The 23170-nt window shown below is 42.5% G+C and overlaps 1 protein-coding gene across 5 annotated transcripts in view; it reads right to left on the reverse strand.

Annotated features, from left to right (window-relative positions):
* Positions 1 to 23170, reverse strand: part of KDM2B (lysine demethylase 2B) — a 106445-nt gene that overhangs the window by 47557 nt on the left and 35718 nt on the right. For all 5 annotated transcript variants that reach the window (XM_088064895.1, XM_005524268.3, XM_088064892.1 and 2 more), the window contains 3 exons: positions 22575 to 22728; positions 12036 to 12151; positions 5655 to 5781 (listed from right to left, as the gene is read on the reverse strand). In XM_088064895.1, coding sequence (XP_087921021.1) covers positions 5655 to 5781; positions 12036 to 12151; positions 22575 to 22728 — 397 coding nt within the window. The remainder of the gene's footprint in view (positions 1 to 5654; positions 5782 to 12035; positions 12152 to 22574; positions 22729 to 23170) is intronic.

Raw genomic sequence — 23170 nt, forward strand, 5'->3', positions numbered from 1 at the left:
AACCCACTCAGTTATCCAACTTTTATTTCACACTGTTTTTTCCTTTGTCCACAGTAGCAAGCACACATACCCACCTCAAAGGCTACATAATCAGCTTATGTCATTCTCCCATTTTACAACTGAGGAAACAGATGCTTGGGAGAAAGCACGATTTGCTCATTGTCACACATCAAATCTAGGGAAAAACCAGGAATCAGAATCCAGGCTCTCGGATCCAGGGCTGGAGTCCCCTTCTCTGAGCCACACAGCCTTGGTGAGCTGTTTTACAACTGACTCAAGCACAAAGCCCAGCCTTGATGGGAGAAAATGCCAGTGATCTGCCATCAAACAGGAGGGGGTGAAAGCAGATCCACATCCCTACGCTGCCAGGACGGTGTCATTAACAGAAAGTGGTATAAATCTGCACAAAGAAAATCGTGTTTCTGTCCTCCTATGCCGTAGCTCTGCTGAACAGGAACTAATGGCTGCAGCTGGGGCAAAGCACAGACATAAATAAGGCCTAAAGAAAACGAGGGAGATCACGTTATGGAGGTGTGAATAATTTACTCCAAGTAATGCTCTGGCGCGAGGAGAAAAAGCTTCCAAGGGACATCTCCACTTTTTGTCTCTTGCTCTAATCTATGGAAACAAAAGGCAGGAGAGGAGTGGAGCACCAGAGCATACTGGGGGTCTGTTCCCAGGAGAAGCCAGACACTGAGGGGGGCCGGCAATTCCGTTCTGCCACCTGCCACCGCGTCCCTGCCACCGGCTGTCGGCACGAGGCTGCCCTGCTGTGCCAGCCACACCTGGGCATGGACAGGCAAGAACAGCTCCCATCTACCCCAAACAACCATCACCAAAGCAGCTCTCTGTGTGCCTGGCAGTCACTTCATGCCTTGCTAACCTTCCCCCCTGGGCACAGGGCTTGCTGCTAACCTGGAGTGTACCAGGCTATTCTGGAGCACCAGGGGATTACAGTGCTGCTGCACCACCGGATTAAGAGCAGGCTGCTCTCAAAACACAACAACTGTCTGCTACTGCTGCTAATCTAAAAAAAAAAAAAAGGCACCGAGGAAATCAATAATGGAAGGATAACTTCAAGGTGAGGGAGATTCAATTTTGTGTTTTCAAGTGTTTTGTTGTAATGCAACATGCCATGATTTTTATTTATTCATTTCAATGAAAACACTGTCTGACAGAGTTACTGTGCTGTGAGCTAAGGCCCTACATAAGCATAATCTGCATTTACTTTGTTGAGAAGTGCATTTTAAGCACTGTATTATCAGGGCTCCACTGACTTGGAGGTTTCTGGTTTATAAAGGCTCTCTGTGGGAAACAGCGCCTGCTCAGCTCAACTGTTTCTTCTTCTGAGGCAATGCACCAATGAGTCCCAGACCTGAACCCCAGTTTCAGAGGGGTTATCCAGTCTGGCCTCCCACACAACTTAGTGCAAAAAGACCTTCACCTGCCTCATCTCAGAGCAAATAACAGCAGCTCATACAGACCAGTCTGTGATCTAGCTCAGTGAAGACATGGAGCAGCACAGACTTGACCACAGGACAGAGCATTAGAAATTTTTTCTGTCACAGTTCACTTCCCTGTGGCTCTGGGCAGACCACTTAACTTTCCTCACAGTTATCCACTTGTACAAGAATAATTACACACAGTTTCTTTCCTTTCTGAAAAGCAACTTGCTGTATTATAGAACTTAAAAGAAAGGGATGGGGGTTCAGTAATTATGAAACCTTTCTGAACTCTTCAGAGCAGTCCAGTGTGTAGTGTCTACTTGGCATTCCCAGCTCCAAACCCTGCCACTGTGACTTGGGAGCAGCAGTTGCTATCAGTCTGCTAAAGACAGCAATGACATTTTCATTAGCAGAAAAACCCTGAGCATACTGGAAATGTATCACTGCATGGAGCACCCCACACAGGAACCACTCAATAAACTTCAGGTGCCTGTCTATCATAAGCAAATCTATTCTATCCCCTGAGGAAGAGGCCAAAAAAAAGAGACATGGCTCCTTCACTGTGCTGAGGGCATATTTTCTGTATCCATCAGGCTTAACATACAGTTAGAGCCATCCTGTTAAAATTTTAGCAATGGGAATCTTCAAAGCTGCAGGCTACAGAGAAAGCATGTCTCTGATAGCCCAGGATCTTCTCCCAATTACTCTTTGTCAGGTCACTCTCAACATCCACATCTCACTGAAGGTCAGCTGTGGTTGAAAACATCCAGTACAGACTCATTCATGCTAAGAGTGAAAATAATGAAGACATATCCACCCTGAAAAACAGCGCATGTTCAAATCTAGTAGGAGACCCAAACAGACTCCCTTCTGATTTCAGCTGGCAGGACAAATGTCCCAGTTGAGAGAGACAAGCAAAAGAAAGGAGAAAAAGAGATTGTGTGCTTTTACAGCAGCCTGTGGTTGCTGTCATGCCAGAATTCCCCTGAGTGTTTGCCCTCCTGGGAAAGATCTGAGAAAGAACAGCCTCAACACTGCCTGGGAGGACACGGCCTGGAAATTCATTCTGGGCCTGAGGAAAGGGGGAGGAAGCCACGGCCATCATCTTCCACGTCATTTAGAGCTGCACTCCGTTTTTATTTAGGGAGTGGGAAGACTCCAGGTTTCAGCTGTGCCTCCAAAGAGGTGGGGTTTTTTCCTGTCTGAAGTTTTGTGAGTGGAGACATTGAACAATATAAATTGCTCCAGCAGCATAAAAGTAACAGGACAGAGGTATCACAACACAATCATACAAATACACTTTCATGAACAGACAATGTCTTGAAAGTCACTCTGAATTTAAAAACCTTCATGTCAAAGCAAATAAATACTACATTATAAAAACACAGTATGAAAAGTCTAAAGATATCCTTAAAATCCAACTGCTGATGAACTCAGTTTTCTGTGTTCTCCAACGATGTTCTTTATCAATACAGCAATTTTTTTTTCCTCTCTTTACTCAGGAGAACAGAATCTCCAGGAATTTTATGAAAACTACTCCCTTGTGAATCTCAGAGACGTGGGCAGTGTCCTGCACTCTCTCTGGTCAATGTCCTCCTCTAATCACTTTCTGAACTTCAGAGATCCACTGCAACCACTGCACCAGAAGCTACGTAAGGAGAGAAAGCAGCACAACTCCGAAATAGTGAAAAAAAGCAAAAAGAAGTGAAAATAGAAAAAAAAGTGAAAAATAGACAGTTGTAGCACCCAGAAGGAAAGGCAGAAAGTAGACATTTAGAACAAACTATGTCAAGGAAATTATTTTTTGAAAGTGGGAGAAACATTTAGGTTATTCAAGAGAAATTTCTGAAAATGAATACAAGGATGTGAAGAATTTTTTGTTAAACCAAGAAGGACAGAAGACAATTAAATCTACTGAGGTTTTTGAGGAGAAGTTAAGTACTTTGCTTCATTACTCTTTAAGGAGAATAATGGGAAATTCTTTGTCAAGGGATACTACCTCATGGGAAATCAAGAAATTGCTTGCAGATAGAGAAGTCCCTAAAGAAGAGACAATTTGAGGACCTTTGCAGCTCTGAAGAAAAGCTTAAAAACAAAGAGGTAGGGCTTGGAACACCGGTGTCTTTAGGATAGCCCATCCCTCAGCAAGTGAACAGTATCAAGATACAGACTCCACAGAACAACTCTTTAACTCAAAGTTTAACTCAAAGATTACAGTTCATAGAGGTTTGAGTTAAGAGGCTGCACACAGACCAGTTAAAAGAAAAGCAAAGCATGTATTTGAAACAGCATTACTCACACAGAACAAAGCAATGCAGCTTTGCAAAGGTAAATAATGTACCTTTACTCCTTTGAATTTGGCAAATGCCAAAGTGAAAGATCCAGCAGTATAGCAGATCTGGTCTTTTTAACCACAACCCACACTAAAATAATTATTTTAAGGTCAAGTTTCTGCCAAGAAATAAAAACAAAACCCCAAGTTTCTGACAATACAAAAATATACATCTCTTTCTGCCAGCAACTGAAGCCACCACAGGTCACAAGACCCTGACAAGTCACCACCAAAACCTTTTCCAACCAGCCTGGCTCCTTTTCCTGAAGCCTTTGGAGGGAGTTGGCTGTCTTGGGTCATGCAAAACAATCCTGTTCCCTCTAGACAGTGGACATCTATAGTTCCTTGTGAGCTTTTATATGACTGGAATATCTCCCAGCTAACTGGACTGAGGCACATTTTGTGAGGCACATCACCAAACCATTATCAGTAATTATGGAGTTGGGCTGGAATTCACACTGGTGCTTTAGCTGGAAAAGGTCCCATCTCAATATCCTGAACCATCCACTCTCCACATCTAATTTGTTCTGAAATTACATGTTGCTGATCTGGCACCTCTGCCCTGCCTGCAGGACCAGCCTCTTTCCATGCCAGTGGTTTAGACAACAGGAGATTGTTCCTTATTTTCCAAAGAATGTAGTTCTCAGAGTTTCATCACTGCTTTCTGAAGAGCTGATCCAAAGGGCTAATTCACCCTTTCCTCCTCTAGGATGATCTTAGGAGAAAAATTCCTCTGGACACAGAATTTCTGCTTAACTAACCTTTCTGGCCAGGGACTCAGAGCTAAAATGTGAAGCACCCAAACTCCCAGTGACCCCAGGAATTCCTGCTGGCCGATCTACACAGACTATTAGCTCTGTCAAATTATTCTTGGTCAGTAAAACTCACTGGAGAGTGACACCTGCTCGTAACTTCCTCAATCCCTTCTACTAAGAATTGTGCTTGTAGGTGAATATTTCCCTCCTTTGTCCAGAGCCTAGGGCAGTGCCAGCAATGCCAGGTTTACTCCAAGTGGCCTCAGAGAGCAGGAGACATAGAAATACTTTAGCCCTCCTCCACACTTAACACTGTAAGTTAAGATTTAGCTAGTGTTTGTGTTATTTTCAGCTATTTTGTGCTTAAAAGCAGAGGGAACATGGCCCACCATCTTGTTCCATCAAAAGGAGGAAAAAGGGCAGTTCACAGCAACAATTGAACTGTCACACATTGATGCAAAGCTCACACCAGTGCCAAGGTAATGCCTCAGGCACATCTGTCTGTCTCTCCTCTGGTCCATTTTCAGCTCTTGTTGTAAAGGTTTCTTTGACCTCCCTCTACCTGGTTTACAGATACTGGAGATTTGTGTAGGTGTTTTCTTGGGCTTGTTTTTCTGCAGAACTACAACTCAGTCACCAGAGAATTACAGGAGAATTTAAGGAAAAGAGAAGAGAAAAAAGGAAGGTTTAGTGACCACGTATTCTGTAGAGGAGCTGCTCTACAAAAGGACAAAATATCCACCCCATCAGAGCACATCTGCAATACACACATTTCTGGCTACTGAGGTACTGTGCTGAACATGGCAGTAAATCCTCAACTCTTTGGCAGATCATCCCAACACCGACATTACTGAAACCAACAGGAACGAACACACCCAGAAATTACGTTCCTGGGATCCACTTGCTAAGGGAATGTTCAATAAATATAAGTCAAAGTAGGTTGGTACTTCATGGAAATGCTTAAGAGTCAAAAATCTTCCCAACCCCAAAATAAAGAAACAGTTCATTAGAATTTCTCCAGTTCTCCCGTTCAATTTATAATCTGCTTTGCAGAAACCAAAGCAGCAGCTAGCCTGAGGTGCCAGCATCAGTTCTGAATCTGCACTCAAAGGATTCACTCACCAATTAACATTGATTCTTTCTGGTACTCTTTGCTGAGGTGGCAGCGCTGGGTCACACAGGACACGTATCTCTCCAGAACATACCAGCACATTTCATAGTAGAAAGGATACCGGAATTTGGCGTGCACCTGGAAGCAAGATCAACACTGTCAGTGCATGGGGAAGGGAGAGAAGTTTGCAGCACAAGGGCCAGTCATCATTCCCATCGTGTTATCAAGAGCACAAACAGTGTGAGGAGGGGGAGGGGAGAGGGTGGGAGCAGGGAGCTGAATGCCTCCAGCATACGGAATGAGGAGCCAGCCCGCCTGCCACGACAGCATCATTTCTTGGTTCACTAATTTGTATCCTCTTGGGGTGGTGGGAGAGGAGAGGGTTTGTGTTCTTGTGAAATCATGAAACTGATGGATGGCCCCTACAGAATTATTTACCTGCTGTATAAACATAGGGTGGTCACATACAGATGTTAGTCACTAAAACTTAAAATAAAGCCGTGTGTTTTCATCTCCTAAACATTATCACAGGATTTTTATCAAAATGGCAACATTACCTAAAATGAGTCAAGCAGGAAATTAATCTTTTTCATTTGTGGTTGTCTCAACAATTTAATTAAAGAAATGAAAACACAAATTCTCAATAACTACACACTAAAGTAAAAATCCCTTATGTGGTTCACCTTTTGGTAGCAAGTCAGCTTTTGCCACAAAAAGAGTAGAACAGAAGAGCAGGATTTTGACAAAAGATTCTGTCAAGCTGTGTACCTTTTCTTACATCTCAGACCTGTTGTTCTCACACAAAAAGCTGAATTTTCCAACCCTAGTTATTTGTGAGAGTATTTCAGATACAAAAGAAAACAAAGAGGGTTTCCTTCCTTTCCAACAAAGATTTCTATCTGTAGAAAGTCACTGTACCACAGAAGGATCTGGGAAGCTCCTAAAATGCAGGAAGATATGTGTATTTGTTTTGATTTGTTAAAAATGGATGCCATGCATCTTGCATGCACTTGTACTTACACTGTACACCTCTTTCTCCTGGTGGCACAGAAATCTGCATTTTGCAGGCTCACGTGCATGCACTGCACTGGGATTACAGGAGCTGCTTTAAAACATTCTCTGCATACTCACTGCTCCCTAAACCCACAGGTGGACACCCATTTTTAGTGAAAAGCTGGACTGCATCAGAAAGGAGCATTATCTCAGAAAAAAAAACCAAAGCACCACCCACTAGAGATCAGCCAAAAGCCCAGAGTCTAAACAGAACCACTAACCCAGCACCTGCAAACTCAGACTCAGCTCTGCAAAGCAGGCACTGCCCAAAACACCTGCATGGTGATCAAAGCATCCACTTGAGCAGATCAGTGACTTACTGGAATGCCCAGATTTGAAACCTGTCCCCAGGGTGGACAGCCAAAGAACTTGCCTCTGTTCCCAGGGCACAGGAAATGCAAACACTCTTAGCAGTAAAACAAAATGTAACAAAGGGTAAATATACTGTATTGTCACACTAGATGTATCACAGTGTAGGATTAAATACTCCCTGGCAATTCCCAGAAGTTAAAATCCCTTAAATTCAACACAAATACTGCTGGCAAATCTGAACTGCTTGCTGCTACAGGTCATGCATCCAGCACTGCTGCACCTTTCCAAATGTTTCCCTGCATGGTTTGTTACAAAGCACACATACCAAAAAAAGAAGAGAAAAAAGAAAAGGGAAAATAAAACCAACCAGCCAAACAACAACCCCCTAAATGTGAGAACATTTAACCCCAGGGCCTTTTTGCATTGAAAAAAAATTTTCCTTTAGTTTAGTTATTTGTCATAGAGAAGAGATCAAGTCACTTATGACTATTAGGGAACACAGGGGAAATTATCCATGCTAAAATATACGCTAATAAAGGAACTCAAATTTTTCCAAGAGAGCACTGCAGGAAACAAAATTTGCAAAGAATTGACTTACAAACAGGAAGCCGCCTTCCACCCCTCAGCCTTCAAAAGGTTTTCAGCCACATGCCTGGGAATATTAAAGACATCATTGCTCAACATTTGTTGACAGATTCTGAGCTTCACCAAATTTAGTTGTTACCAATGTTAATTCAATGTGAAAGACAAGGCAGTAATGCATGCAGTGCTCCCATTATGTATATCAATCTTTAATATTCAATTTGAGTTCCTAATTGCCTCACTATCAATGTTCCAACCCACAGCAAATCCCTCCATGCCTCTGTAATCCACTGTTTGCCCGAGAAGGCTTTGCTTTTACAAACCTTCAGAAGGAAGAGCTCTCTCTACCATCTGTAGATAGAGATTCTGTGCAGAGATCTACAGGGCCTTCTGCCAGTAAAGAGACTCAAACAGTGCTTTAAAAACTTTCAAAGTTTGCCTTATGGAAAAGTATAGAGGAATATGCTCTTTATGATATCCCTGAACATTTATTAATTATAATGGATGTGAACTGCATTATGTGCATGGCCATACTCTTTCCATTGTACACTCATAGGCAAATGAACCCTTATGGGCAGGGGAGGAGGAATAAGAGAAAGAAGGAAAAAAATTAAAAATGTTCTATGATGAGTTCGAAGTGTAATATCTGATACAGACACTGCCAGAGGACTGAATTCCTCACCAGCAGGGAAATACACTGGATCATCTAATAGTCATTTCCAGCTCTAACTTCTGTGATTAATAATTTACAATCCACTGAAAAAAAAAAATTAATTATTCCAGTACAGCAAAAAAAATCCTCTCTGGAATATGATCCATTTCTTCAGTTCAAAGTGAAATTATTTTAGAGATTTATATACCCCTCCAAAAATAAAACAAAAACCCTAAGCAAGTAAGACACACGTTTTCCTGAGAAAAGTAATAATCTCTTCCACAATGTCCATTAAAATCATTACAAACTCCATTTGTGTTTAATCAATCTAATCACAATATTGGAAAGCAATTTATGATTATTTACAAAATAATTAATCTAGCCACTTAATATGCTATCTTACATTCCAGAAAACCAAGTGAATAGCAAACACCATCATCTGTGAGTGACCACCTTACGTATATATTCAGAGTGTCCTTGTTCCCACCACTTCCAGTATTTTAAGGCAGTTAAATTTACATGAACTGGGGGTAAGTTTGACACATTCTTCCTCTTCAATACTAGAGAGCTGTATCACCCCTATGCCAAATGATGAATCCCTGCATGGCATCCTGCTCTGCAGTTCCTCAAGCTGGGCTTGCAGAGAGCTAAACAGCTTGGCCTGTTTGACTGGCTGTTAATTGGCCTCCAGGAAAGCCAGGCTGCAAAATGAGAGTCTCTACGAACTGGAAAGCTGGAGAATATTTGTTTACCTCAATTGCACATTAGGAGCTATTTCCAACAATAGACATGTTTTTTATTACTCCTTAAAACTATTTTTAAATGGCTACAACCTCTTAAAAAGTCTCCCAGGGGTATGAGGAATTAAGCTAGAATAAGCATGACAAGTATATAAACTAGGCAATTTTATCAGGCTGTAAATCAGCATTACCATTTCAACCCTGTATTTATTCTTGTCTGAGCTAAGACAATAACAACTACACCTAGCATAAAAATGACTTTGAATATCAGCAATCAAAGATGATTAAACATTACATAGCAGGTTTAAACACAGTGAAACCTCCATAAAATTGCTCTGTGCAAAATGAAGAGGGGAAGCACACCTGTATTACACTTGATTTTAGTGTGGCAAATTACTTTGTCAATCACATCATGTAATTTACTTCTGTGCCATACACAATGGAAAGATCAATACTGATGAGAAACTCATTTGCAGTATGCTCACACTGCCAAATTTGGGTGAAATACACTGTACTGAGTCTGCCAGACCAGCCAGTGTATGAATGGAATTATTTCAACAAAGAAATGACAAAATTTGATTGACAAAGCAAATAATGAAGTACACACCAGAATCCTGTTTTGAAACCATTTCCCCTTCAAGATTCCTGCATGATATTTTTAGTTTGGGAGGGGGGAGTATTATTATTTCTAAATCATGGTATTGATTTTCCTGCCTTGTATAAAACTTCTGTATGCCTTAGCTGCATGGCTTCTATTTTGTTTCTGTCCAGAAATTCTTGCCATTCTTCAACTGTTCACACAGTTCTGATTTTATACATCTGCCCACGAGCACAAGTTTGTGAGCACAGGTACAGCCTGTGCGTAACAAGTTGCCAGCACACAGCAACATCCAAGTGCTGAAATTGCTTCTGTGAAGTCGTGGATATTCTGGGCTGTTGGCTTTCATTGGTCTTTTTTAAAGCACTCCAGTACTTTTGCAAAGAAAATGATAAAGAACTACACAGACTTCAAAGAAAATTTTAACAAAAAATGACTGGAACAAAGGTCTGATTTGGGATTTCCAAATGTTGCAGTATCCCTTTAATGGTGACAGGACATTTTTCAAGATGCAGATACCCAACTCTCAGATCCTCCTGACAGGATTAGGGAGCCAGTGAATTTTAAAAGGCATTTCTTTGTAACTGGCTGGTTAGTTCCTAGAAGTTACCAAAATATTTTACTGTTATAAGGAGTTTTGCCTGCTGGCATCAAAAGCTTAGAAAATCAAAGCTGCACCCAGCTTCCCAATGAGAAGGGCCTGACATGAAGCACAGCTGAGCAGCTACAACCCAAGGTGTGTGATCTTGGGTAGCTCAAGTCCTGTGTGAACAAATGTCAGTTTTTATACTACTTAAGGAAAAAAGAGTGTTTCCTGCCCATCTTCCCCAAAGACTTCAATGGAAAGAACTAATTTCTGGCATTGATCCTCCCTCCCAGCCTCCCCTTCTCCATTCTCCATGTGAGCTGCCTGTGCAAACATCCTTCTCAGCAGCAACACACCCTCCCCTGCACACCTGTAGTTTACTCCCAGCATGTATTGCTGGTTCTTATTTACAGTCCCTCTGGAAACCTTCCTGTGCCCAGCACCTCTGCCAGGTGAGTCCCTTCCTGCCTCTGTCACTGTAACTTTCCTTCCAAGTCCTCTGGCACTTTCTCAAGACACTTGACACTCTCACCTGTTCAAAGCCAGGCTGAATCCACTCGTCTCTACCTCTACTTCTGCTCTTTGCCATGTTCCTCTGTTCTAATTTCCCCTAAATCTCAGCTTTTGTCTTCATCTCTGTTCCACTAAGAATTCCTTTTTCCTGCCTTTCTTCATTAAAGTCACTCCAGGAAACCCATTGCTCCCACCACTGTTTTGCAATATGAAGATTACCAGGCCTTGTACCTGCTGGGAAGCCAGGGAGGCTGGGGAGAGGACACCTCACTCCCATTGAGTCAGAGATGTACTTCAAAACAATTTGTATTTGCTTCAGGCCTATGCACTCTCACTGCAAAGAAAGCAATTTGGGGTAAAAGCCAACTTGGAGCAAGGTTTGTGCCCTCTTGAAGGGGTGAACAACAGCAATCTGCACTGATGTCCACAACACACCATTGTAAGACTTTTCAGTGAAGAAGAATTGCAATTTCCTGCCATTTTGCCAGCTCAAATCTCCATTAACACCAGACCTGGCACCTGTGTCAGTGGTTTGTCAGCACTGCCTCAGAGTGAGGCCTCCAAAATAGTCCCCAGCTGGATTGCACATCCCTCTGGTCCATTTTTATATCGGAATGCCACAATGGCCTTGCACAGGTTATTTAACAACCTGCTAAAATAGAGTCACTTCCTTCAGACCCTGCTGTTTTTTGAAACTCAAAGGATATGATGAGTAGGTGCCCTGTTTATTAACCAAGGATAGAACTGTCACTCCCAACAAAGAGGTGGCACAGAAACCTCCCCCAGCCTTTCCCTCAGGTTGGTCCTACAGCCAGATGAACATCTCAATGTTCAGATCAATGTCTCACCCCAGACTCTCCATTCCAAGGAATTCTTGCATGGTATCAAGTCATTGACTGCCAATTACAGAAGATAATTTCATACACAACTTCTGCACAGCTTTGTCAATTCAGCTGTGGGCAGCAGAACCAGCCCAGTGCCATCAATTCCCCAGGATCAGGCATCCACCCCAGGTGTCCATGGAGAGGTGATAAGCAGAGTGTTACCAGAAATACTGGTACAAAGGTCTGCAAAGTGCAATATGTTTCTGTGCAAAAGGGAAGGTGTTTTATCAAAGTTTAACAGGCAGACAAAAGACACAGAAGGGACACATCTGTGGGAAGCATATGAGTAAATCCCACTAAAAATAACCAACATTTGAAAGTCTCATTACTTCATGTTTACCTCTTGTTTCAACGACTCTGACACGGAGATCCCGTCAGTTGTTGTTTGTCAGAAGGGAATACGAGGGAGAGACTATGACAGATCATAGTCACAAAGAACTGCTCAGTTAAAAAGAGAATCGAGTATCCTTACCCTTGTTCTGTCCTCAATTTCATAGATGCGAAGCTGCATGGGAACATTAAAGCTATGCAGGATATTTCCACCAAACACCAGAGAATCTACTGGAGTATAAACCGCGTGTATCCACCCTAGAGAGGGAAAGCAAAGAACTGAGAATGCCTCGTGCTACGTAGCATTACAGAGCAATTTATAATCAAATGTTAACAACCCCCTGAATCCCACTGTGCTGGGGATGAGAGGTTAAAGCAGTGAGAGGTTAAATGGGATGCTCACAGCCACACTTCAGGACTAGTCATAGCAGAAAGGCACCTTGTGGTGTGCAGTCTTACAACCCTCTGGAAATCAGTTCTTCTATTTATTCACCCAACACTTACAGTGTTTACTGAGCACACGCAAGTTTATGACTCAACCACGTCCATGACTAAGAAGTAAATTCAGTCTGTTCCATACACTTGGCTCTCAGACTGGCACCTCCAGCATGGCTGCAAACCATGTCAGCAGTGGTGGTGGGCCAAGGGTTGTGGAACTGGACTGAGGCACACCAAACTTCCTTTACACCAGCACCAGAACACACCTTCAGACATAAAAGATTCAAATTATGACCAGCCCTCCTTCAGAGGTGAAAGTTTCATCACCTACAATCAACTTCCTGAAGGAACTGAGAAATTGTTTTCACTTCAAACCTCAAGTTAAGGGATTTAACATTTCTGGTACTGGAGCTGATGAAACTGTTCTGACCCAATCCTGCAAGGGACTGAATTAATTTCACAGGCTCCAAAGAATCTTCTATCACAACGAAAATCCAGGCACAGCAATTCAGGCAGCCACACACCAGCTCTTCTGCCTCTGCATTGTTTGCTTGGTCTGTCAGGAGCTGAAGCTCTGGCTATGCAAGACTGTAGCCTCTGATCTCTGCAGTGAAAAAGGAATTGATCCTGCTAATGATCTGGGACCCACAGAGACCTGACACTTTTTTCCCTCTTCTTTTTTAATGAAAAGCATTACAATTTATAAACCAGCAGACAGCAAAGCAACATGGGGGGCAGTCAATTTTCTCCTGACTGTGCAGTACTTTCCATTAAAGCTGTGGCAGCTTTCCCTCACTTCCAGATCAGTGAGGGAGCAGGAAAATGCCATTCAGCCTAGAGGGTTTTCCAGCCAGCAGCCACAAAAGTGCTCCTCCACAACAATTTTTCAACCATAAAGGCCTGCAAAGCTCTATCTGGGAAGTCCTTGAGCCACAGCAGATGGCAGGACTGGAACTTTCATTTAAGGGCGTGCTGGTGGAAGAGTGATAGGAAGGAAAAGAATCAGCACTAGAATTTTCTCCCAGGAAACACAAGCCCATCACTCTGGAAGGAACCTCTGGAGGTCCAGCCCCCATGACCACCCAGAGCCAGCTGCACAGAACTGTGTCCAGATGGCTCCTTGGTATCTCCTGGGATGAAGACTCCACAGCCCCTCTGGGCAGCCTGTTCCAGGTTTCAGTCAATTTACAGGTCTGACTCCACACACTAAATGTGATGCATATAAAACAGTGGGTGGCTCATGGCTCTGGCAGCTCTCAGACTTATTCCATCTTTCCTTCTCTGGTCAGTATAATTTCAGTTACAGTGATCCAGCCTGTTTATTACTTCTAAATCAAGATCATCTAGAGAGGAATTTTTTTTTTTCATGTAAGGATAGGATGGCAGCTACACACATCAACACTATAAATACTTCACAGCTGAAGTAGTTCAGCACCTCACACAAAATACATCAGTCTGTACTAAGAGCAAACTACTAGAAAAAGAAATGATCCTCATCCTAATCTTTGGGAAGGAAAACAGATCCAAGGTCAGGGAAGTTGGGGCCACTGCTCCCACTGGCTAAACAAAGATTTCTGTGGTTGGGGGAAAGAATGGAAACCATGCACTGAGGCAAATCTGGGTCCCCAGAACCAACTTATTGGCTGGGTGCTGAAACACAGGGTTGGTTTGCGTGATAATCCACCTTAATTGTCAGGTTTAGAGATGAACAAACTGAAACCTGAAAAAGTGAAATGACTTTCATAGCCCCACAATTAAGTGGTGGCAGAAAACAGCTCAGAACCGGGCAGTTACCAGCAGAACATTGAGGAGTCCTCAGCACCACTTCCCACAGCAGTTCTCTCAGCACAGGTGTCAACGTCCAACCTTAGTGGAGCTGTTATTTTAGTGAAATTATCAACATCATTCAAAATACAATTTATTATCAAATATTTACAACTTAATTAAAAGCTAACTGAGCTGATTGTTGTCTTATTTGAAAGGTTAAAAGGAGATAGCCCTTCATTTAATAATCAATAAAATTAAATCCCATTAATGCAGTTGTTCTTTGGGTGGGTGCTTCCACTGAAACCACACAGTAGCCTTCCCCTACAAATTGTATTTCCTCAGTGAAATTGTTTCATTGCCCTTTGGGTCTCTCATCACACCTTCCCTGACTTCACAACTCTACCCCCATGCCAAGAGTTTTTGTGTTAATAACTGCTAGACTTTCTTGGTAGTAGTCCCAGTATTTTTGGGAGAAATCCTCCTGTGGAAGGATCTATCACTGGCTTGAGCCAATGCTCCAACAAATGGTGCTCCAGACATGACAAACCCTCAACAGAAAGAATAATGAACACAAATATAGTTTCAAACATCTATTCTTGCAGAGCTCGTACAGTACCAACTGAAAATCTTCTCTAAAGTATCTGAAACAACCTCTGGTTCTGTGGAATAGGTCTTTAATTCCTTACTTGCATTTATAATCCAGGACTAAACATCTTACAAGCAATTAGTACCTTCAGCTCCCAGCTGCTGAATTAACTGACCACTAAGTCCTTCAAGATGTAAATATTTCTAATAACAAGACTGAAAATGTTGTTGTTAATGACACAGTTTTCAGTAGAAAAACCCTTTAATAACACAGCACTAAAATACATCAGGATTGGGAAAACAAAAATAAACAAGAGACCAAACAACAAAACCATCAACTATAAAGTCCTGGGAAGTCAAGTTGCTACCCCTGCCAAGGCAGGGATGATTTCCAGGCACAGCTCTGAGATAGGTAGAGATGATGCCTGTGGGTACCATCCCCTCGCTGCTGAAGTGCTGAGTTGGGCACACAGCTCAGTCCTGGGGAATCCCAGATTCCCTGCAGCTCATGTGCTCCCACAGGCAGCAGCCAGCTCAGCCCCTCTGCAGGACACAGCCTGTCAGAGGAGTCACCTGCGCATAAAATAGATTTTGGCCACTCAGCTGTGCAGCATTTCAGTCACACTGCATCCCAAAATAGCTTCCACTTGCCTGAGGAACGTACATGCATAACTGAAACTGCAGAGACGTGAGCACCAAGAGGTGGATTCCAGGGACACAGGACAGAACGGGCAAGGTTAGACAAAAAAGATGGGAAAACTGACAAGGTACAAAATCCCAGCAAGACTGGCACAGATGTTACAGAGGAAAAAAAGCCGACATGAAAATCTCTTGTTCTAATATTAACCAGACTGTGTATGGAGAAAAACTGGAGGTCAGCAGAAGAAAAGTAGAAGTAGGAGGAAAGAGAGATGAGCAGAGAACAGGAAACAGTTTCCATCAGGGTAATGTATTGTGGAAATGAGCTCTGAGAAAAGAGAAGCTTGGATGGCACATTCAATCCGTTCCCACAGCTTAGCTACAGCACGACTCAGAAATAAACTGAGGAGGATGAATGTTCATTGTGACCATTTGCAAACAAAAACACCCATCTTGTCAGCTCCCCAACTACCACGGTTTTTAAAGGGGAACACAAACCTCCAGAACAGGAGGTGCTGCACATATGGATAAGAAAAAAGGACAGCCAAGGGATTTGCTTTAATGTCATCCACCACACCCTTGCCTCACCTTCACCTGTGCTGTTACATTTTGCTGGATGAACTGAAGCTCTGTTGACATTTTAGATCATGTCACCTGGGCAGAACAGCCTGGCATGTCTGTTTCTGTGTGTCTGACTTCCAGCTCTCTCAGCACAAACTTGCCACTGCCTCCAATCCCAACACCTCTGGAGTGAGTTCATCAGTTCTCTCCTCAGTGACTGCTTTGAGCTGCTCACACAAACCCTGCAACTGCTGCACAACCCTCTGCCTTTCATGGTTTTGTGCAAGACAGGAGATAACATCTCACCTCTTGGTAATTGTCTCAAAAACAGAAAAAAATGCCAAAAATTTAATTTCATCCTTAATGTTAAAAAAACCCACTGGAATAATATCAGAACAACTGGAATAAGGACTGAGAGTCAAAGGTCAGCGGAACAAGAAATTGTTAATTTTTGTCTGAAAGCCACGAACAAAAGCACCTGCTAAATATTACCTAAAGCTACAATTAAATCCTACAGAGAGGAGGACATTGACTGTGTGGCTTTGAGGACCAGTGATGAACTAGGAAGATTCTTCCCCATGGGTGAAGCCACTGCCCAGTCCTGCCCACCACAGGCTCAGCCACGTGGGATAAATGGATTTGGGAGTACAGACACTGCACAGTCACTGTTCACAGCCCTCATGTCAAGCCTCAATAAGAAGTCCTTCCACTTATGGTTTTTCTGAAGTTGATGGTTTTTATTTCAGCTCCTGGCGATCAATAAGTGCTTTTTCCTTCCCAAAACAATCCTAGTGTATGAAGCCAAGCCAACAGTGAGCAGGAATTCTATTCAGGAGACTCAGAAATGCTCTCAGCTGATTCACAGTTATGAATTATTCCACCACTCCTAAGATACACTCGAATATTTAGATGTTATCATCTCTAGTAAATCAAGAAGGTAAAATTAACAGTAACAAACGTTTTTTCTGAACAGTTAAAAGAAAGATATGATCTCATTATCTTCTGAATTTTATAAAACAAGTATTATTAAACATTGCAAACTTGTTGGAAGTTTTCAGTGGGCTGCAAATTCCTACTCAAGGATGCAATCATCCATCTGAGAATAATGAAAAAGAATATTAACTTACAAAGCTATGGGGCAAACAGCCTACAAGCTCCAAGCCAAAAGCATGGTGCATCTGTTTCCATTAGTAACTAAACTGATATTTTGCCTTGTGATATAGAAGTCGCCACAGATTTTCCTGCAATTCTACAGCAACTTCGTGTGGAAAAGATGAAATAAATATGTCTCAAAAATAAAAAGGGACTAAAGAGAAAACCCGAGAGTGGGCACTGCTAGCAAATCTCAAAAGAATGACTGCATCATAACAGTGCCCACAACCAAATCTATCAAAGAAAGATCATGTTTACATTTTTAAAGTTAAAAATTTACTAATTCTGCCCCAGTATTACAAGTAATACAGCAACTCTCAATCTTAAATTGTTTTTAAGAATGAGGCAGAGCTTGGCATTAGGTACAGAACCAAAAATCCAACATCCTGCTGTCACCTTCCATCTGAAAGCAGACACTCAAGGCAAAAAGCCTCTCCTCTTTGATCCTCTCCACCAATATTCTTCATGTGGTCCCTGAGGTTCCAGGCATAGAGATTCCATTAATGTCAGTGGAAGCTCACAGAATGGGAAAAGCTAAACAGCAACCAAAAATAGCCAGGCAGCTCTGCAGCCCTAGCACAACACCCTGCAAAAAAATGTACCAGCCAGATTTTAATAGCCTGTCATTCTCCCTGCTGTAAGGACTACGTGCCACCTTCTGGCCCCATCACACAATAATCCATCAAACTCTCACTGGCACAGCAGAGGTGACCCAGGACCACACACTCCTAATAGGCAAAATCCCACTGATAACCACTGAGACAGCATCTGAAACACTTTGAATCCCTGCAAATAGCTGCCTGCAGTCCACACAGAACATCTCTTTCTGTCCACTCTCCTTCCCAAAAACATTCATCTGAGAAAGGTCATTATTTCTGCTTTAGACTGGAGACAAGAACTCTGGAGGACTCTCAGGTTACCACAATAATTAAGAGAGACTTTAACAGCATGTTTCCATGCCAAAGGCCCTGAAGTGCAGTACAGAGAACATAAGAAAAATAAAGTAAAACAAACAGCTTACTCCTCATGGAACACTGCCAGCTCCCAGGTGAAACACAACTGTTATAAAATTGCATGCAGCAACATGAGAAGTTTGATGAAGAACCAGAAAGGAACATCATCCAGTTGATAGCAGGTTACCCTGTCTGGATTTTGATTGAAGGAATGTTGAATAAATCACCACTGCAGAAGTATTCTGTGGTATCTAATGGCAGCCCAACTTCTCACCTCTTCCATGGACTCACATGAAAGCTATAGATTTGAAAAGCCTATGGTAAGATCAGAAGACCCAACCCAAGCCCACAGCTGCTCATGAGTCCCCTGCCTCTGACCAGTGACAGAAGCTCAGAAAAAGACTGTAAGAAAGAGAGGATGATAGAGCAACCCTTGGCAGCATCAGCCATCTCCTCCAAAAGGAACCAAAGCCAGGATATTTGCAAATTTTCTGAGACCAATCACTGCAAACCCTGGAAGCAACTTGTATTCACAACAAGTGTGGCAATGACCTGGGAGGTCAGCAAAACTGGTCTTCACAATAAAAGAAGAAAATCCAAGTTTATCCATATTCTGGCAGACAACATCGGTGACAATCCAGAACTGGCTGGAGTTCACCTTTTCAAGACACTGATTGCTCTCTGACTTCACAACATTAACAGGAAGAACACTGCAAGACACATTTTCCACAACATACTACAAGCTGACTGCTTCTGTATGCACCGATTTTACATGTGCAAACTCCCCTGAAGTACAAGTGTCTGCACCAGACATATATACACTTGCATGAAAGAAAAGGTCATTTTTTGAAAGAGAGGCCTGCCAAAGAACTGAGAGAAAAGCAAAAACGTTTAACTTATTTCAAATTACGGCAAAAATCTTGCTTGTAGAGGACAGCAAGCAGGAGAAGAAAGACAATATCTATGTCAGAGGTCCATCACTCAATCAAAATTACATATTCAGCAAGGCTAAGACTTAAAAGAGCAAGTGGATTGAAAAAAAGATTAATTTTTGTGTATGCTTAGTTTTGAGATTGCAACAGTGATGTTTAGGAGAACATGAGAGGAACTAATGTGGTGTCCAGAGACCAAGAGAGAGGGAAATCAATGAATGCACTTGAGAAAACAAGTGCAAGGAGAGAAGCAAAAGACAGTTTAGAGAGAATAAAGACTGGAGTGAAGGGTGAAGGCCAAGAGAAGGCAAGAGAAAGGTTCCAGTGAAGTTATGCAGTGATGTAAAAGGAGAAAATATTTATAAAGGGAGAAGCAGTGAAGATACAAAACCTGGTTAACTGGCATTAACTTAGGGAGTGGTATTTCAAAAGGGCTGTAGAGGAACATGAACTCTGTTACACGATGTAACAGTGCAGTTGGCCTGTAGAAGCCAAAAACACGCGTCCACAGAAATTCTGAGCTGCAGAAATCTGAGGGATGCTGCCCAAACACCGATTCTGTGTGTCCCAGCACAGTGATGGGAGAAACCTTAATTACTACTCCATAGCACCACCACAGCAGACTCCAAACACTTCACACATCCCCCCTGAAGAGGTGTCACATGGTGCACAAGAAAACTACAGCAATAAAATAGCACTGGACAAGCTCTAGATTTGACTGTGACTGGTAACATTTTGTTGTTTACCTACTGAAACAGTAACTGAGCACTGAAATGATGCTTTTTCTCTGGACCATCACAGTTTCCAATTGAAGGACACATTTTAAAGAATTTCCCTTCTATTTGGCATGTGAGTCAGATAGGCAGCATCCCCTGTCCACTCTCCCAGACTGAGATGTGTTACCTTAACCAGATTTCATCTGTGGTGAATGTTTACCATATGAAAACTTTACATATTAAACTCTGCCCATGGTAACATACACAGTGTAAATATCCTGGGCCACAGCACTTTTCCATTATAAGGAAAAGTTTGCTCCTATCCTAGTAAAACAACAGTTTGGAGTTCTACAGAAAAAAGTTTAAAAAATCATTCCCTGACACTGGTAGTTCCTCCCCTCTTGAAGCTTCAGCTGGTCAAACATCTTGAATCTAATCTGGCCATAAACCTCCATGGAAACACCAGGGTACAGCTGGGCTCCTACAAGAGTATCCCTCAGATTCCCAGTTTACTCTCCCCCTCCTCAAATTTAGGAGGAACTCCTAAAAAGCTGAAAAATGCACCTTGGCCCATAACAACTCACTTTGCTGGCAATAGTGGACTCAATTCCTCCTTGATACCACAGCTGGGATCACACTCTCAGTGCTCTGCAGGGCATACAACCACCAGTAAAAATCTACTGGCTTAAACTTAATCCTGAAAGGATGATGGCAGTGATGCAGAGGAAAATACCCTGAGGCCCTGGTGAGCACTATAATTGTGCCTTCCCTAAGAATGATTCCCATTCTTGTCCAAGTGGTTTGTACTTTCGGGGATTTACTGGATCTACTGCTGATCCCAGATTCTCAGACAAACCTTCTATTTCCCAGCAGTCTGTGATTTCACTGCCTCACTTTTCTTCTTACAGTCTTCTCCACCTACTTCACCCTCACAGTGCTATGGTAGAACTGCATTTCTCCCAAAAATTACTTGAAAGCAGGAGCAGAGCAGGGTATTTTATGTGAAAGGTCCCTTGCTGAAATCCCCATTCACAGCCCAGCTGAGCACTAATTCCTCTACACTTTCTGTGACCAAACCTGTAATTAGAAGGTATTTCCTCATGGATGAGTTGAGGCTGGTCAAGGGTTTATCAGGATCAATTGAAAATACAGGACACGCTGGTTTTACAGACACCCATAAACAGAATCTAAACACTAAGAACACTTCTAAAGCACATAAAAACCACTTTCAAACATTAACTAACATGATATGTGCACAAACCAGAGCAAAGAGGTCACAGGAATTGACCTGTTTTACACAGCTGTGCTCAATTCACTGACCTGGAACAGCCTTTAATTAGGCATTTCCATACTCTTAAAACAAAGGCAGAAATAATGCCCTTTCACACAAATAAGAGATTTGCAAATAAGTTTCCTAAACAAAATACAGCAGAGCAAAAACTCTTGAATCTATGAGGTGCTTACAGAGAAATTATTCATAAATGCCTTTCAAATCTGGCATGGAGCCTAAAATGTCTGAGGTATTGGCATTTCTGTACTTGGGGCTTTCCTAAGAAAACAGAAACTACAGTCAAAAACCCATTTGGAATCACTTTGTGTCAGCCACCATGTTACAGCTGTGTCCTGTCCAAGCTCCCACAACCTGGAGTGTTCCAGCTGCTGAACATGACTAAACTGACATACAAGAAAGTCTTACTTGTAGGAGGCTTTTCACAGGAGGATGGAGATAAATAGAAGATGCAGTAATGGGATCTAAGCAAACAGCACAGCCACACTCAAACACCCAGTTCAAACACTAACGGCACATTCTGACCTGTTTCAAGGCAAGATCTAATTCCTTTAACAGATTAACTCCTCCACCCTCAAAGCCATTTTGCCTGTCATCTCCCAGGTTGATTCTTAACAAATACTTACAAAGGTGCACATTTGTGGCCTTAACTGATCCTAACAACACTCCTCAGATGACAAGAACATTGTCCCTGTCTCTGCATGACATGCATTCTCTCTGTCTCAAGGGTTAAAAAATAATAATCTTATCTCCACAGAGTAATTAATTCCAGAACTGAAAAACTACCAGCCTGCCTTTCTGTCATGTAGAAGGTCTACCTATATTTATTTCCCTGGTAAGATCCAACAGACAGAAGCAGTGTGTTAAATTATTATAAACAAACTTACAGTCCCATAACAGTCATGGAAAGCAAAGTCTGGTATCATCTTAAATAAGGGCTGTTACACCTTCCACCATCCTTAATCCAATTTAGGCAGGAGCAGAAAGGGCTGAAGCATCAGCCTTCAAAGCAGCAACTATTTGGTGGCTTTGCAAGATGAGCCTGGATCATGCAACACAGCTACTGAGGTGGGCAGCAGTGTAAAATTGAGTGTGGCTGGGCTGCTGGAAGATGTCCAGACTCAGCGCCATCTCTGAAATTCTGAGGAGTTATAACAATGAAGCTGTTTCCCCAAGAAGCAATCTGAGGGAGCACAGCACCCACTCTCCCATGGATTGGAATCTCTCTTGAGATCCACCAGGGAGCCAAGACCCACCTCTGGCTACAGATGGAGGCAAAGAAGCAAGTTACTGAACTGCAGGTGAAACCTGCCAGAAGAGATCACAAAAAGAGAAAACTGTCTTTCCCAGAAAGCTAACAGCAGCAGTCAGGACAGCTCTGATGAGAAGTGGTGAACTGACAGCTCCAGAGGCCCAGCTCCTCTCTCTTTTCTCCCAGTACACACACGTGATCACTGCACACACTTCCTCACAGTACATTTTCCATTGGTCTTAATTTCTGGAAAATGAAGCACATTTAGTCTCTGGCCTTTCTTCTGCCACAGCAAATAAAGAAGTCAGTATGGGATTTAGGTGTGAAGAATTATTTTACAGAGAACTGTTAGTAAAACACTTTCCCAGTCATTCCAGAAGGTTAGTTAACAGGAATACCTGAAGGAATGAAGAACGTGTAGCCTTGTTTCAGCTCAATTCTTTGGCACCGTTCCACCCTGTCTCCCAGAAAGATATCACTCTGCTTTCCTGAGAGAACCCATTCTTCATAAAGTTCTAGATTCTGCAGAGTAGGTGGAATCAGCCAGAAGATCTAAAAACAAAATAAAGATTTAACTATTACCAACAGACAACAAAAAAACCCAAACAGCTGAGAGACTCCACCAGGCTACCATGTGCTAGGCAAATGAGCTGCTTTCTGCATGAAGCACTTGTTTTCCAGGTGCTGTACACAGAAGCACACACAGACAGCAGCAGCAATTAGCCCACGTGCTGGAAGTGGCTGGGTAACTGTCACTTGTCATCTCTCTTCCAGAAATATCTTACTCAGAAGCTGCCTGTGGTTTACCTGCAGCTCAGAACAGCATGTTGATACAGTAGAGCTGTGCTGAGCTACAGAGAGGAATGGGATCTGTACCACTGACTGACTTCTGTTCCCACCATACACTGTCCACACTACAGCTGGGATAAACATCCTAAACCAGGAAAGATGGCAATACAGCTGTACATGCTGTGTATTTTAAGGCTTCTGTATC

This window comes from Pseudopodoces humilis, chromosome 20 (assembly GCF_049639895.1).
Source record: "Pseudopodoces humilis isolate 2021_Gansu_Grassland_sample_001 chromosome 20, ASM4963989v1, whole genome shotgun sequence".
NCBI lineage: Eukaryota > Metazoa > Chordata > Aves > Passeriformes > Paridae > Pseudopodoces > Pseudopodoces humilis.